The 16,381-nt window shown below is 43.4% G+C and overlaps 1 protein-coding gene across 1 annotated transcript in view; it reads left to right on the top strand.

The window, feature by feature from the left end:
• The first annotated feature begins 2,257 nt into the window (after positions 1-2,257).
• The window catches only part of LOC149315670 (somatomedin-B and thrombospondin type-1 domain-containing protein-like), a 28,136-nt gene continuing 14,012 nt past the window's right edge, over positions 2,258-16,381 (top strand). The window contains exons 1-4 of the mRNA XM_089513327.1: positions 2,258-2,528; positions 8,795-8,989; positions 12,491-12,569; positions 14,091-14,267. Coding sequence (XP_089369453.1) covers positions 2,258-2,528; positions 8,795-8,989; positions 12,491-12,569; positions 14,091-14,267 — 722 coding nt within the window. The remainder of the gene's footprint in view (positions 2,529-8,794; positions 8,990-12,490; positions 12,570-14,090; positions 14,268-16,381) is intronic.

The raw sequence follows: 16,381 nt of genomic DNA, 5'->3' as shown, positions 1-16,381 counted from the left end.
AGGTCCCAATTTGAATCCTTGAATCCCCATGATATGCACTGGTGTGGTAATACAATGTGCACTCACTCCACTTTGCCTGAATCCGCATCACGTGACTTGCCTTGGATTCGATTCCTCCTCGATTTGGAAGGGCAACCAGGTGTGATAAAGCACTCACGTTATAACGTCAATTCACATCGTTCGGCCCACAGTCACCCTTGATCTGAGCTCCAATAACCTCAGTGTGAGCTAGCCCAGCCTCTGGTTTCTCACAATGGTCAACTAGATGTCTCTGGGAAGTCATAAGCAGGCTGTTGTAATGCTAGGTGCCTTGAGGTCAGCTTCAGTTTATAGTAACTCTCTCCTAGAGTTTCCTTGGCAAGATTTGTTCAGAAGAGGTTTGTCATTGCCCTTCCTTGAAACACTTGCAAAAAGCCCTGCAGTGTTTTCCATGGCTGAGCAGAGATTTGAGCCCTGGTCTCCCCATGCCCTGGTCCAGCGCTCAAACACTACACCATGCAAGGCCTCTTCATAAGCAGGACATGGAAGTAAAGGTTGTCCCCTATTGCTGCTACAAGGAATGGATACCTGCCTCTAAAACCACTGGGTGACCTTGGGGAAGCCACACTCTCTCAGCCTCAGAGGATGGCCATCATAAATAAATAATAAATAAAATTTTTATTTGTATACCGCCCTTCCATCAGATCAGGGCGGTTCACAACAGTTAAAACACAATAAACATACATGTTAAAATCGTACATCATAACAATATTACAAAAACATAAAAACAAAAGGCCCCAGCTTAGCCAATCCCGTTGCCAGGCGGCAGGGGGAGGCCTATAGGACCTTATTCAGGGAATGCAGTCCTGAACAGGAAGGTCTTAAGATCCTGTCTGAATTGGGCCAGGGAGGTAGCTGAGCGGAGCTCTGTGGGCAGCGTGATCCAAAGGGCTGGGGCGGCGATGGAAAAAGTCCTCCTGGTAGTAGAGACAAGTCTCGCCCCGGGAACCCTAAGTAATTGCTGCCCAGATGTTCTGAGGGTGCGGGACGGAATGTATGGGGAGAGGCGGTCCTTCAGGTATCCTGGGCCCAAGCCATTTAGGGCTTTATAGGTCATCACCAACACCTTATATTGCGCCCGGAAGCGAATGGGCAGCCAATGGAGATCTTTTAATACCGGTGTTATATGGCTGGCCCTGGACGTACCAGTGACCAGCCTGGCTGCCATGTTCTGCACCATTTGGAGCTTCCGGGTTTGGTATAAGGGTTGCCCCATGTAGAGTACATTGCAGAAATCCAGTCTCGAGGTTACCAGGGCGTGTACCACAGTTTCAAGGTCCCTCTGGGCCAGGTATGGGCGCAGCTGGCGAATCAGCCGAGGCTGATGACAGGTGCTCTTGACCGTCGCATTCACCTGAGCAGTCAGGCGAAGGGACGAGTCAAGAAGCACCCCCAGACTGCGCACGGAGTCCTTCACAGGGAGCGTGACCCCGTTCAGGACAGGTGGAACCACCGCCATTCCTGGACCAGGGGAACCTATCACGAGTACCTGCGTTTTCTCTGGATTCAGTCTGAGTCGGTTTTCCATCATGGCAAGCCCATTTGAAGAAAACTTGCCAGGGAAACCCCAGGACAGAGTCCCCTTAGGGTCGCCATAAACTGGATTCAGGGCGGCTCCATTGTTTTGAGCAGGACGAAAAAGCACGGGTTTATGCTCCCCTGAGGGTCTTTTTAATATATATATATATATATATATATATATATATATATATATATATATAATACACAAAGTCATATCATTTCAAAACAGTACTAAAACTTAGACATACCTTGTCAAATATACTTATTTACAACTTGACTTCCCACTTTCACCCACTTTCATCCTATATATATTCCCCAAAGAGTTCCCTCAGTTACAGCCCTCTGTGCATTGAAAAACACCAAGCCACACACACACACATCCCTGCTCTGGGCCCCGCAACAAACTCCAACTCCCAGAATTCCATAGCCTTGAGGCAGAAAAAGAGTTCAGGCGGTGCCAAAGCGGGTTATCCTTCCTGCAGTGTGGCTGCAGCCCAGGAGGAGGGCTGGGGCTGGGCAGGATCTCTAGAAAGGCGGCTCTGAGGCCGGGGACGAGCAAAGGCTCCCTCCAGAGGCGGCCGGAGTCTCCCTGCTCCGCCTGCCCTCTGGGTCCCGATTGCCCCGACTGGCTTCGCCCCAAGGGCTGCCTCCTTCGGACCCTGGCGGCGAGAGCCCCTTGCCAGCCCTTTCCCCAGCCATGCAGAGGCAGGGCTGCTGCTTCGCTGCCCGGCTGCAGTTGGCCTTCCTCCTCCTCGGCTGCTGCTGCTGCTGCTGCTGCTGCCTGGCGGTGCCCAGCAGGGGCTGGGAGGGCGGGGGCTGTGCCCAGCTGGGCCGCTGCTGCTCTGGCCGGAGCTTGGCCTGTGTCAGCTCCGGATGGAGACCCGACGGCTCCCAGGGCGCCTGCTACTGCGACCAGGCCTGCCCTCGCACCTGGGACTGTTGCCATGACTACCGCCAGGTGTGCCCAGGTAGGTAGCCAGGACAGGTAAGCAGGCCCAGGGGAAGGGATAAAAGACCCAGGGTCAGGGAGCTGGAGAAGTGACATCAGAGCCCTGTTTAAATATTTGAAGGGATGCCATATTGAGGAGGGAGCAAGCTTGTTTTCTGCTGCTCCAGAGAACAGGACCAAGAACAATGGATGCAAGCTCCAGGAAAAGAGATTCCACCTGAACATTAGGAGGAACTTCTTGACAGTAAGGGCTGTTCGACAGTGGAACACACTCCTTCCTCGGAGGTCTTTAAGCAGAGGCTGGATGGCCATCTGTCAATGGGGATGCTTTGATTGAGAGTTCCTGCATGGCAGAATGGGGTTGGACTGGATAGCCCTCGGGGTCTCTTCCAACTCTATGATTCTATAGAGGCCATGCTTTCCAGGAGTTAGAGGTGTGTGTCTGGGAGATGTTGCTGTATTCCTTCCAATGGGATCACTAGAGGGGTGCAGACTGCAGAGGTGACACCCTAAAAGGGGGTGACACCACTTCTGCTCAAACACCTGTATTTGGGCAGAAACAGTGTAGCATTTGCCTGTATCTCTTTAAAATGCTTTAAGAGATGGAGGGAGGGAGGTGAACCTCGGTGGGAGAAGAAAGGAGAGGTCCCAGAATTTTTTTTAAAAAAATGAAAATGAAAATTTCATTATTTTTTTAAAAAATATATCTTTTTAATTTGAAACTTTTATTTGAAAATTATTCTTTTAAAAATTTCTTTAAAAACATTACATTTTAATCAAATCTTCACTATGTATATGTAAATAACATTTAGGTTATGCATATGATATTGTAATTTGAAGGTATGATTTTTAATTTTGCCACAACTATTAGCATTACATTCAGTGGTATATGGGAATTATGATTTACGTGTAACATTAGTGCAAAAAAAGCAGAATTACTGAAGATTCTGTATGGTGTGAAATGAGAGGAGGAGGTCAACAAGGGGGTGACACCATGAGTGACCGCACCAGGTGACACCAACCCTAGTGCCTCCAGTGGTTAAGATGCTGATTCTATTGATTACAAGATTGGCATGTTGGCAGTTCGAGGCCTGGATGCCACATGATGGAGTGAGCTCCCATCACTAGTCCCAGCTTTTGCCAACCTAACAGTTCGAAAGCATGCAAGTAGATAAGTAGGTACCACTCCCTATGGTTGGACACGACTTAACAACCTTGTCAACTGGGAATACCTTTACCTTTTAAGGGGATCTTATCATGGCAGGTTTTGTCCAGAGGAGGTTTGCCATGGCCTCCCCCCCCTCCCCCCAAGGCTGTGAACATACAACTTGCACAAGGTCAGCCAGTGGGTTTTTCATGACTGGGCCAGGATTCGAACCCTGCTGTCCAGGGTCCTAGTCCAGTGCTCAGACCACTACACCACTATGATGGCTCTCGTAATTACTTACCCAATTACAAAATTACTTACTGGAGTGACTTGCCCTGAGACTCTCTAGAGTCATATCTTAGAATCATAGGGTTAGAAGAGACCCCAAGGGCCACCCAGTCCAACCCCATTTTGCCATGCGGGAATACACTATCAAGGCACCTCTGACAGATGGCCATCCAGCCTCTGTTTAAAGATCTCCAAAGAAGGAGATTCCACTACCTTCCAAGGCAGTCTGTTCTGCTGCCGAGCAGCTTTTACAAACAGGAAGTTCTTCTGAATGTTTTTAAAAATAATTTTATTTACAAACAAAACATGGCAACAAACAGTATACTAAAACAACAACAAATAAAACTTACGTCAGAGATAATAAGCCCTCAAATGTGGTTATTTCACTGAAAAAGCAGAAATTAAACCATAACACAAAATAATGCCTTGGAAATTATAATCAAAACATGCATTCAGAAATCCTGGAAGACATCTTTCCATAAAAATGTAGATATGATCAGGGGATGTCTAGAAACCAAGTCCTGCTGGGTGTATTCAATAAGTGGATGCCAAATCATGTGGAAAGTCAATCCAGAGTGTAAGCCTCTTGCTCTGTTATTACTGTCTGCTATTTTCTCCATTAACCATAGGTCCCAAAGTCTAGTCCACCATCCTGCAATGCCCAACTTTCCAGTTTTCCAGTTCTTAGCTATATCAAGCCTGGCAACAGCCAAAAGGAAGCCAACATGAATGTTTTAATGTTTTAAAACTGTTTTTATTTGTGAGCCAACTTGGGTCCCTTTCTTAGGGAAAGGCGGCATAAAAACGAAATAAATAAATAAATAAATAAAAATATGAGAGATAACATTGCTGTTTTTAGTCTTTTAAGTAGAGATTTGAAAAGTTTTAATATTGTGACTAGTATAGTTCTATTTGAATGTTCAGGTTTTTTATGTTTTTAACTGTATCGCTCTTTTAAACTGTATCCCACCTTGAGTCCCAGTTTTGGGAAGAAAGTGGGATTCAGATATAACAACAACAACCAGACTGTTTTCAGTGTGTTTTTGTTTTTGTCAAGTACAGGTGTGGGCAATTGCAGCAGGCCCAGGGGCCAATTTATTGTTCCCAGGAGCTTCAAGCTCTGACAAAAAGGCCTTCCCCCCATACAACCCCCCCCCAAAACAAAAGTACACTAGGTTTTGAAAAAACAGGTTGTTGGGTTTTTTTTTATGGTTAAATAGTGCACGCCCCTGCAGCCTATTTAGAAAGTGAATTCAAACTTTGGAGGCTTATACATCTGTCAGTTCAATCTTTCAGGAGCAGCAGAAAAAGGTCATTCTGTGGAGGCAGGAATTATTGAGGGCCACAGATACAGAGGGCCACAGATACAGAGCGTTGGAGAGCCCCACTTTCTCCCATCCTGGTCTAGGCTGTTGGACTGGGACCTGTAAAATCCACGCTCAAGTCCCTACTGAGCCATTAAACTCACTAGATGATCTTGAGCTAATCTCTTTCAGCCTCACGGGTTTGCTCCGAGGATAAAGTACAAAGGAAAAAAGCTGTTCTACCTTGAGTTCATTGCTCATATTCATACTTTTCCTCCAAGCAATGTGGCCAACACTGTTACACCCAAGGCACCCAACTTCACCCAAGCCATTGTGTGTATAGGAATGCAGCTGCCAAATACTTGGGCTTAAACAAATTTTATTAACTGGAAAGTAATGTCTGAATACATTCCTCCTCAGTCAGAATACTCTCTGAGTATTACTCAGCTAAAATAACTCAATTAAATAAGTTAACAGTATGCAAAGGGATCTTGTAGCACCTTGAGACTAACAGAAAGAAAGAGGCTGGTAGCATGACCTTCCATAGACTTGAGCCTTCTTCCTCAGATGCATAAGTCAACAGGTGACTTGAAGGCATGTACACAAACACAAAGACTACAGATGGCTACTGAGTGTGATGACTATATTTTACCTCCGGTATCAGAAACAGTATACCTCTTAAATTCAATTGCTGATGAAGGCAAGTGGGAGAGTAGTGTTGCATACAATCCCTGTTTATGGGCTTCCCAGATGCCTCTGGTTGGCCACTGTGGAAATGCAATGCTAGATTAAATAAACATCCACTCTGATCCAGCACATGGCTCATCTTAAGTTGCTTTACAGCTGCCTTACACTGAATCAGACCAGTCCTATATTGAATACAATGCAGATGTACAGTAGCCACCCCGGGTCTCATGTTTTTCTGCTATCCCTTTAATACAATCAAATGTCAAGAGGATGGAAATCAGTGTGAACAAATATGGTTTATATGCTAGCCCTATGGTTGTTGCTTACCTTCAAGCAGTGACTGATTTATGGTGACCCTAAGGCTACCCTATCACAGGGTTTTCTCGGCAAGACTTGTTCAGAGAAAGGTTTGCCTATACAAACTCTGAGGCTGAGAGTGTTTTTTGCCCAAGGTCACCCAGTGACTTTCCGTATTCTAGTCTAGTATTTTGGTTTATTTTTGGTATTAAACTATTTATAGTCCTTTCTTTAGCATGAGATAATAAAAATCCACTTAAATTGTTTGAAACAATGTAGGATCTGAAACAATAAAAAGAACTTAAACAGACTAAGAATACGTTAAACAATTTAGCAAGCTAAAACAGCTTAGAAGGTTAAGACAGTTTATAACTGGGTGCATCTATTTTTGGAAACAAACAAACAAACCCAAATCCATTTAGGTCCCTAAGGCCTGAAATAAATGTGTTTGTTGCTGGAATGGAGCCAATATTGGTGTCAGTTGGGATTCCAAGGGAGGATATTGCATACACATGATGCTGTGCAAGGGTTAGATGGATGGTTGCTTTGCAGGGCCTACTTTGGTTTCCGGCTAGAATTGTGTGGTGCACTAAGTTCAACCTATTTGGTGGGGTATAGCCCAATGCAAATTGGAGATAAAGGGAGCTGAGTCAATTACTCTGCCACCTGAGCTGTATGCTGTGGTATTTGGGAGTTACTACAGAGGAGGGATTCTAGTACAAAACTTCAAACTTGGCCAGCAGAACTGCACAAATGCCTTGTCAAAGATGACTAACTACTACTTTAGTTTATAGGAGGAAAGCATGTGGAGACAGAGGGAAGTGTTTAGCAGAAGAGTAAGGAACTCCTGGCCCTCCAGATGCTGACAAACTACTGTTCCCATCATCCATCATTATTGAGTGTGCTGGTGGAGACTGTTGGGATACAGAATCTAACAACGTCTGGTGTTCCACAGGTTCATTGCACCTTGATTAGCAGAAGTTATCCACACAGAGAAAACATTACATGCAAATTTCTTTACTCTTGTTAAGCTGTTGAGCCTTCAGTCTAGGGTAAAGGGCACTATTTTATGATTCCCTCCCTTTCATATCAAAGCCATGCTGACAAACCACTGGATATCTTTCCCAGCCCTATGTGATCCTGCTTCATTGTCTGGACAGTTTGAAGTTGCTTTTCTTGATCTTTAAGGGTGAGAATGCACTATGTTGATCTAATTAACCAAATGCTAAGACACTTCGTTCACCAACTGCACACAAAAACTTTCAAGAAATAAAAGTTTCATACAACAGGAGGCAAAATGAAACACAGCTATGTGTATATTTTAAGTGGAAAAGTTAAGACCAAACAGATTTTTTTTCTTTCCATGAAAGACATGTTGGTTGATAAGCACTTGTTAGGACTACTAAAATAATCTTACTTACCTCTCAGTTTTATTTGCACACACAGACACGGTATGTATATCTCAACAATATATTTGTAAGTGGTGCCATCTTGTGGCATTTTACAAAAATAGAAATTAGTTGTTCCCCCCCACCCCAAAATGTAACAAATGCAGTGGCCTTTATGTTTGTTAGTTTTCTTCATGCCATATAGCAGTGATGGTGAACCTTTTAGAGGCCGAGTGCCCAAACTGCAACCCAAAACCCACTTATTAATTTCAGAGTGCCATGTCCCTCTGGTTTTCTAGTAACAAACTCTGGCAAACTCTGTGCTGGGGTGACAGCACATGTGCCCACAGAAAAGGCTCTGAGTGCCACTTCTGGCACACATGCCATAGGTTCACCCTCACTGCCATATAGAATACTTAGTTTCTATGTGGAAGAGCACTTCAAAATGATTTTTCCTAAATGTACAGATGAAATGGAACAGTCTGTTCTATTACTTAATTTGCTTGTGTATGCTAGTCCATAGGACTGACCCAAATAGCAATAGCAAGTACATTTCTATTCCGCTTATCAGTGCACTTAATCACTCCCTAAGCGGTTTACAATCTGTGTAAACTAATTGCCCCCAGTAAGCTGGATACTCGTTTTAGCGACCTTGGAAGGATGCAAGCCTGAGTCGAGTCTGAGCTCTCGCTAGTATGGAACTCGGAACCTTATGGTTTGTGAGTGAATGTCTGCAGTACAGGCATTTAACCACTGCACCACCAGGGCCAAAGCATTTGGCTGTCTAGGGCAGAGCAGCATATGTGACACCTCCCACCTACTGTATCAAATTACATAGTATCTAAATGCTGAAAAATTATTTTGTCATATGAGTCAGAAAATCCCAGAAGTGCCTCTCCACCTTCTTGACACTAAAACTACAATAATAAATTAAGGAACTAGCCATTGATTTCCTTTTCACAATACCACCAATTTTCTGTCTGAGGCAGCAACTTCCCTTTGCTTAAGGGTACGACCAGACTTACCGATCAGCTCAGAAATGTTATCTAAGTTGGACATCTTAAGTGCTGATATTCCTGCTCAGGAGTGTACCTTAGTCCTTCTTCTGAGAGACTACTGTCAATCTGGTAATTCTGAGAATGGATAATAACTGGAAATATTCTTGTTCCTACAGTGGTCTCTTGCAAGGTCTCTGACTGGAGTGAATGGAGCAGCTGTGCAGAGCCTTGCAAGGCAACATACCGTATTCGAAGGAGGCGTATAATCCAGGAGCCAAGAAATGGGGGCAAAGCATGCCCTTCCCTAGAGGAGAAGGCTGGTTGCTTGGAGTATTGGACCAGCCAAGGAACAGAATGCAAGCAATCCTTTAGTAAGTATACTAAACCCAGGAAGCCTCCTTTTAAGCATCCATTAAGAAGCCAAGCCCTTCCTCCAGTCCATCTGCCTTGGTCCAGGCCTCGGAGGTGGAGAAGAACTGCTGGACCTGATCCCATTCCCCACCACCACTCCCTTCTCCTTTTGTGTCGTGTCTTCTTAGATTGTAAGCCTGAGGGCAGGGAACCATCTAACTAAAAGATTGTATGTACAGCACTGTGTAAATTTACAGCGCTATATAAATAAAGGTTAATAATAATAATAATAATAATAACAACAACAACAACAATAATAATATACCAGGGCACCAGTTTGGGATTCTGGGTCATGTGGGGAGGATGTTTCATAGCACTGTTTAAAAACAGTTTAAAAATAGATGCACTGAGAGCTAGCATGGTGAAGTAGTTTGAGTGGTAGTCTAGAATTCTGAGACGTCAAGGTTTAAATGCTCAACCATGGAAACTCACTAAATGATGTCAAGCAAATCACACTCCTAAGAGGAGTACAATGGCAGCCCTTCTCTGAATAAATCCTGCCAAGAAAACCCTATCATCATAATGCATCTGAGAAAGTAGACTTAATTCTACGAAGGCTCATGCTGCCAACTTCTTTCTTTAGTTAGTCCCAAAGGTGCTGCAAGATCTCTCTACATACTGTCACTATAAGTTTGCCATAAGTGAGAGTCAACTTGTTGGATGTTATTGGACTGCTATAACCATCTACCTAGGTCTGCATAGTCAATGGTGAGGAATGCTAAGAATCAGTGGCATAACTAGGGAGGTGTGGGAAGTGTGGACCACACCAGGTGACACCCCTTCCCTACCATGTGCTGCTCAACTCATGAGTACAATGGAATGCAGCGGTGAGGAAGTTTGTACACTTCCCCCTGCTGCATGCCATGCTACTCATGAATAGAGTGGCAAAAGGCAGCAAGGTGAGGGGTGTGCTCTTTTGATTCTGCCCCTGGAAGTACTGCCCCCCACACTGGGGGCTATGAAGCAGCACCCACAGAACTCTCCGCCACCTTGTGGAGATTCCTTGATAGCAACATCTTTCCCTCCATGTTCCTCAACCTGTGCTGGTGCTACACTCTCTCTCTCTCTCTCTCTCTCTCTCTCTCTCTCTCTATATATATATATATATACACACACACACACACACACACACATATATATATATATATATAGAGAGAGAGAGAGAGACAGAGGGTTTTTGGATATGTAATGCAGTATCACGGGGTTGCCATGAGTCAAGGTCAATTCGAGGGCAGTTAACAACAACAAACAACAAAGTGCAATACCAGCTGGCTAATGGGTTTGGGAACTGTGGTCCAAAAATAACTTTTCCTAGCTTTGCCTAGGTATGCATTGTAATGATTTCCCCACCACCTCACAATTCTTTCCTTCTTTGTAACCCAACTCACCCGTGGGTTTTTAAAGGTCAGTAGCGTGAATGGATGTTAAATCACAGGCCGAGTGGATAGTTAACCAAGAATAAAAGTTTATTTTAACACAAAATAGGCAAAGGTAACTTTGACATGAAGTTGTTACTATGTTTCTTTTGTGACATATATACAATTCTGGTTTTAACTTTCTCTCTAATAATATCTAAGCCACACAGGCTATACTATCATTCAGGAAATTAGGTAACCCAAACCCCTCTTTCTGAGTCTAGTTACATTGAGTCTCTCCTCTCTAGAACTAATACTGTCCCTCTCCGGACCGAACACTATCTGAGGGAGAGAGAAGGCTGACCCAGTACCATCAGGGGCTAGCCTGAAGAAAGAGGCTCCTCCCTCCCTAACTCTCATCGTTCGGCCTCTGAGGGAGAAAGAAGGCTGGCCCAGTACCATCAGGGGCTAGCCTGAAGAAAGAGGCTCCTCCCTCCCTGTCATCTTTCGGCCTCTGAGGGAGAAAGAAGGCTGGCCCAGTACCATCAGGGGCTAGCCTGAAGAAAGAGGCTCCTCCCTCCCTAACTGTCATCTTTCGGCCTCTGAGGGAGAGAGAAGGCTGGCCCAGTTCCATCAGGGGCTAGCCTGAAGAAAGAGGCTCCTCCCTCCCTAACTGTCATCTTTTGGCCTCTGAGGGAGAGAGAAGGCTGGCCCAGTACCATCAGGGGCTAGCCTGAAGAAAGAGGCTCCTCCCTCCCTAACTGTCATCTTTCGGCCTCTGAGGGAGAGAGAAGGCTGGCCCAGTACCATCAGGGGCTAGCCTGAAGAAAGAGGCTCCTCCCTCCCTAACTGTCATCTTTTGGCCTCTGAGGGAGAGAGAAGGCTGGCCCAGTACCATCAGGGGCTAGCCTGAAGGAAGAGGCTCCTCCCTCCCTAACTGTCATCTTTCGGCCTCTGAGGGAGAGAGAAGGCTGGCCCAGTACCATCAGGGGCTAGCCTAAAGAAAGAGGCTCCTCCCTCCCTAACTGTCATCTTTCGGCCTCTGGGGGAGAGAGAAGGCTGGCCCAGTACCATCAGGGGCTAGCCTGAAGAAAGAGGCTCCTCCCTCCCTAACTGTCATCTTTCGGCCTCTGAGGGAGAGAGTAGGCTGGCCCAGTTCCACCAGGGGCTGGCCTGAAGAAGAAGAGCCCTCCCTCCGGTCCATCTGCCTTGGTCCAGGCCTCAGAGGGAGAGAAGAATGCTGGACCTGATTCCCTCCCCCCCTCACCATTCCCTTCTCCTTTTGTGTCGTGTCTTTTAGATTGTAAGCCTGTGGGCAGGGAACTGTCTGTTATCCCCTCTATTGTAAACCGCTCGGATTCCCAGTGATTGGGCAGTATATAAATAAAACCTATTATTATTATTATTATTCCCCCACTGAACTCCAGCTTCATCCCTCAGGATTCCAAACCCTAACTGACTCAACCCAACTGTCAAGCGGAATCTTCAAACTCCTCAGCCAGCTCCTGATTGGCTTAGGGTCTCTGACTTCTGATTGGCTGGTTTGTAAGTCAGTTCGTCACATGCATGCGTTTATGAAAAATGACAGGAGTCCTAAAGAACTAGTTCTTTTTTCTAGTATGAACAGAGTGTTGCAGATAGCTTACTAGTTTATGCTAAATATTATTCCTTACTCCCCACACCTCTTTTTATTTTGCTGATACCAAAATGAAATATGTGGGCAGGAGAGCAGTTCAAGCAGTATATTTTTAAAATGAGAGATATTCTTCTACAAAACCTGTTTAGAATTATTATTAAAATAGTTTGTTCCTTCTGTCTTATTTATTGGAATGACAATAGGCAGATCTGTTCTGACAATAAAGAGATGCTGTGGAGCAGGGCTGAGGAAGGATTCTCATTTGTGTCCAGTATGATGATGAATAATCACTGGTTATGTGGAACCGTGGGAGAGAACACTCTTCGATTTTATGCCAGAGGGAAAATAAAATAGCATTAAAACCCATAAATGTCCCAATCTTTATTGTTCTGTAGAAGTAAGCAGGCTTGGAGCACAGTTGTCACTTATCATGTCTATGGTGTTTTCTTTTTCCCTTTTGATGTGAACAGTCCCAGCGTTAATAACCACTGGAGGCTATGGGAAAGCAAGGAAAAAGCGTGCTGTGTCTAGTGCAAATGAAAGAAATGGGTAAGTAATGCCTTTGAACATTGTAATCTATAGGAGTGTCATTGTTCCTCCCATCCTGGATTACATTGTGGTCTGCTTGGCACATAGTGGATGCTGGTTTTAAGGTTTATCTGCACTTAGCACCCTTGTTGCGGTTCGACATCACTTCAACTATTGTAGCTTCCTTCTGCAATCTCTTGGAATTCATGGTTTGGTGAAAAACATAAACTTCTCTGCTAGATTGCTTTAGTGGCTGTCCATAGGGAATTGTAAATCCCTGACTAATCTGCAAATCCCAGGATTCTGCGGGGTGGATCCATGACAATTAAAGTGGTGTTAAACTGATATAACTTAATAGTGCAGATGTACCAGTAGAGTCATAGACCTGGGTCAGAAAACTCCAAAAGAGCTTATCCTTGTGGGATTTCTAAGTCCCAGACCATAGAAAGTTATCTTTTAAAAATAAACTCTTGCTGTTACCCAATTTTTTTAAAAGAAGACATTGCCATTGCTCATTATGGCATTTCCAGCAACACATTGTGCTACTCATTATATTTTCTTTACCATACTTCATGTTTTTATTTATTTATTTGCTAAGGATTGATAAAAGAATGGCATAAAACTTGAAAAATTCTTTTCTTATCAAATTGTCTGGTTTTTTTTTATTATCAAATTGTCTGTTAAAATGCTGAAAATGCCTTTTCAAAGGAACTTTAAACATAAATAGAAAATATGGTTTATTACATCAGTAAATGTATGCCCTTCTCATTTATTGCATTACTTTTGCAATGCAATTTCAATTAGACCTCATTACAAAAAAGCATTTTTTTCGATTAACAATGTTTCTTGTAAAACGTTGCTTTTAAATTCTTCCTAAACTTAATCTAATATATATATATATATATATATATATGTGTGTGTGTGTGTGTGTGTGTGTGTGTGTATGTATGTATTCCTCCTCATTTCATACTTCTAGGATTGAATTTTAAGCTTTTTTTGCATTTTAAAATTCATATTGTATTGCCATTATTTCTGGTATCATTTTAAAAACTGTGGGGTTGTAGTACATAAGTGGAAATAAGCCTTTTAAAGCAGGAATGCCACCAATCAGAATATTTTCTCCCTAATACCCCATTTAAATCCAGAATCCACAATGGAAGTTGTGGTAAATTGTTGGATTGTGCCCTTGTCAGCTGCATGATCGGAAGGCTGAATGTTTCTCTGTGAACAAAACAAATGCATCCCTGTGCACATAGAAAAGCAATACTATAATGAAGCTAGGCATGTGTGCTTTCTGGTTTTCTTTATACAAGGAATATTTTTTCATGAAGGAGCATTCCACTTTTTGATCTGCCACCTACCATCTAAACTATCCAGTCCAGGTACCTTAGAGCTATGTTGAACTACCAGTGCTCATGCTGAGGAATTCTGGTAGTTGTGGTCCAAAAAAGGTACTTTGATCAGCTCTGCCAGAGACATGCTTGCAAATAAATGTGCATAGGCTTGCATTACTGGTCACATCTTCTGTCTTTTCTGTGTCAGGTATTGTGTTGAATTTCAGCTCACCGCCATCACAGAAGGCTGTTTGAATGGGAACAGTTCATACACTCATTGGATGAAGTACCTCAGCGAGGGTCACAGAGTGTGTGTGGAGTGCCAGCATCCAGCTCTGGATTCCAGGAGCTTGCACTGCTCTGGAGATGGCAGTGGAGCCAAGAAGTAAGACTCTAGGTTTCACTTTTGTGCAATTGGAAATCTGTGCGGGCTAATTTTATTTTATTCCAATTAACATCTTCATCTAGATATTCTTGGACTGCAGTTCCCAGCATTCTTTGTCTTTGGTAATGCTGCTAAATGCTACTGGGACTTGTAAGGCAAAAAATCTGTATGATGTCATCTCCGGTTCAGGCTATTCAAGAAGGAATCTTAAGAGTTGGTTTTTACTTATGCACACATAGCTTGCCAGGTCTGTATTTGATAATAGCAGTTTGGTTAGGTGATGGTTAGGTGGTGATGTAAAATTCATATGCAATATTAAGCCTGTGTTGGGGAATTCACTTTTGCTGAGATAATCACTTCCCTTAAGAACATGCATGTATACATTGTTGCTGACTATAAAGCATCCAGGCTCAACTAGCGACCCTATTGCATGGAGATAAAAGAGTGGCTTACCTTTCCTGAATTCAGTGCTAATTTGGGATGCAGCTGGTTCCTATCACACATAAATCACCACTGAATCACCACCCATGTCTGTCCTAGATGCAGCCTGAGTCGTCTAAGCCACTTTGGACCTGAGTGGGAATTTGGTGGCGATTTATGTGTGATAGGAACTGGCTGCCTCCCGAATTAACACTGAATTTGGTAAAGGTAAGCTGCTCTTTTAACCCCATGTGATAGGGTCCAGGATCAATTCTTCATGAGGAAACTAATTCTACTTGAATGATTGCAGTTTTTTAAACTATTTTACTATTAAATAGTTTGAGTGTTGTACTACAAATCTGGAGTTCAGGGTTCAATTCCTCAGTTGAACCTAAAGAACTCACTGGGTGACCTTGGGCAAGTCACAATCTCTCAGCCTCAGAGAATGGCAATAACAAACCTCCTCTGAGAAACTTGCCAAGAAAACTCTTAGGGTTGCCATAAGTCAAAATGATTTGGAGGCACACAACAACAGGAGCCCTGGTGGCACAGTGGTTAAATACCTGTACTGCGAGTTCAAGACCAGGAAAAGGGCTCAAGCTTGACTCAGGCTTGCATCCTTCCAAGGTGGCTAAAATGAGTACTCAGATTGTTGGGGGCAAATTAGCTTACAGTTGTAAACCGCTTAGACACTGCTTAGGCGGTATGAAGCGGTATATAAATGAAGCTTGTTTGTTTGTTTGTTTGTTTGTGAACATACAACATTTAACTAACTAAATAATTATTTTACTTAATAACTGTTATTTAACTACTTCAGTATTATTATATTTCTCTCTCTTGCCAATTTAACTATTTATCTTTTACTTAACTATATTGTTTTCAAAAGTGCTTTATTTTCCCAGGTTTCCAGATAAATTTTATTTGAAACATGAACATTGGATTATTAGGTGCTATAAATACACTCAGTAGTGGAAAACCACTACTCAGGCCAGCAAAGCCCTTCAAGCTAGGCTTTATTTGTGGCACCAGCAAGAACAAGGCTGTTAGGTCTCTCTTCCCCCACACTACCCTCCCATCTATGGTACAGAGCTGCAAAGTTATTTTGATAGAGAGCAATAACAACCAGTAAAGCTGTCTGAAAAGGCCATAAAATACAGTAAAATTAAATGTAAGTTGAAGCCTAACACAATTTTATTTTGTTTGGAATCCCTGGAGTCTAATAAAAGCATGAGATGAGGTAAGGCCAAAAACCACTGAGTTGCAGGATTCTAAGAGAGGAAGACCTGAATCTACAGTTCTTTGATCAAACTTAGAGAGAGTTCACGCATGCCCAAGCATCACGGCTTATTCGCCTCCTCCAGTTATGACTGGCATGTGTGAATGAGCCACAGTAAATTAATTGCCACAAAGACAACTTTCTTGTCAGCTGCAGTCAGATATTGCCTTCAGTGGTGTAGTGATAAATGCTGAATTTTAAATGCTCATCTTTATACTCTCAACATGTGACCAAAAATGGAAGCCTGTGTTGCCAGTCGCTATCTATCTACATATGTCTGTATTTTCCTTCCTGCCCTCTAGCAGTATCTCCATGTACCATCTTGGACCCTTTTGCACCCTATTTATTCAGATGCAGATGCAATGTTGATCACTGTGGAAAAAAATAAGTTTACTTTCTAAACTTTCCAGGGTGTACT

This window comes from Sceloporus occidentalis, unplaced genomic scaffold (assembly GCF_023333645.1).
Source record: "Sceloporus occidentalis isolate IW3139 unplaced genomic scaffold, rSceOcc1.0.p SCAF_3, whole genome shotgun sequence".
Taxonomy (NCBI): Eukaryota; Metazoa; Chordata; class Lepidosauria; order Squamata; family Phrynosomatidae; genus Sceloporus; species Sceloporus occidentalis.
The sequence above is the reverse complement of the archived record's forward strand: the minus strand, read 5'-3'. Positions and strand labels throughout refer to the sequence as shown.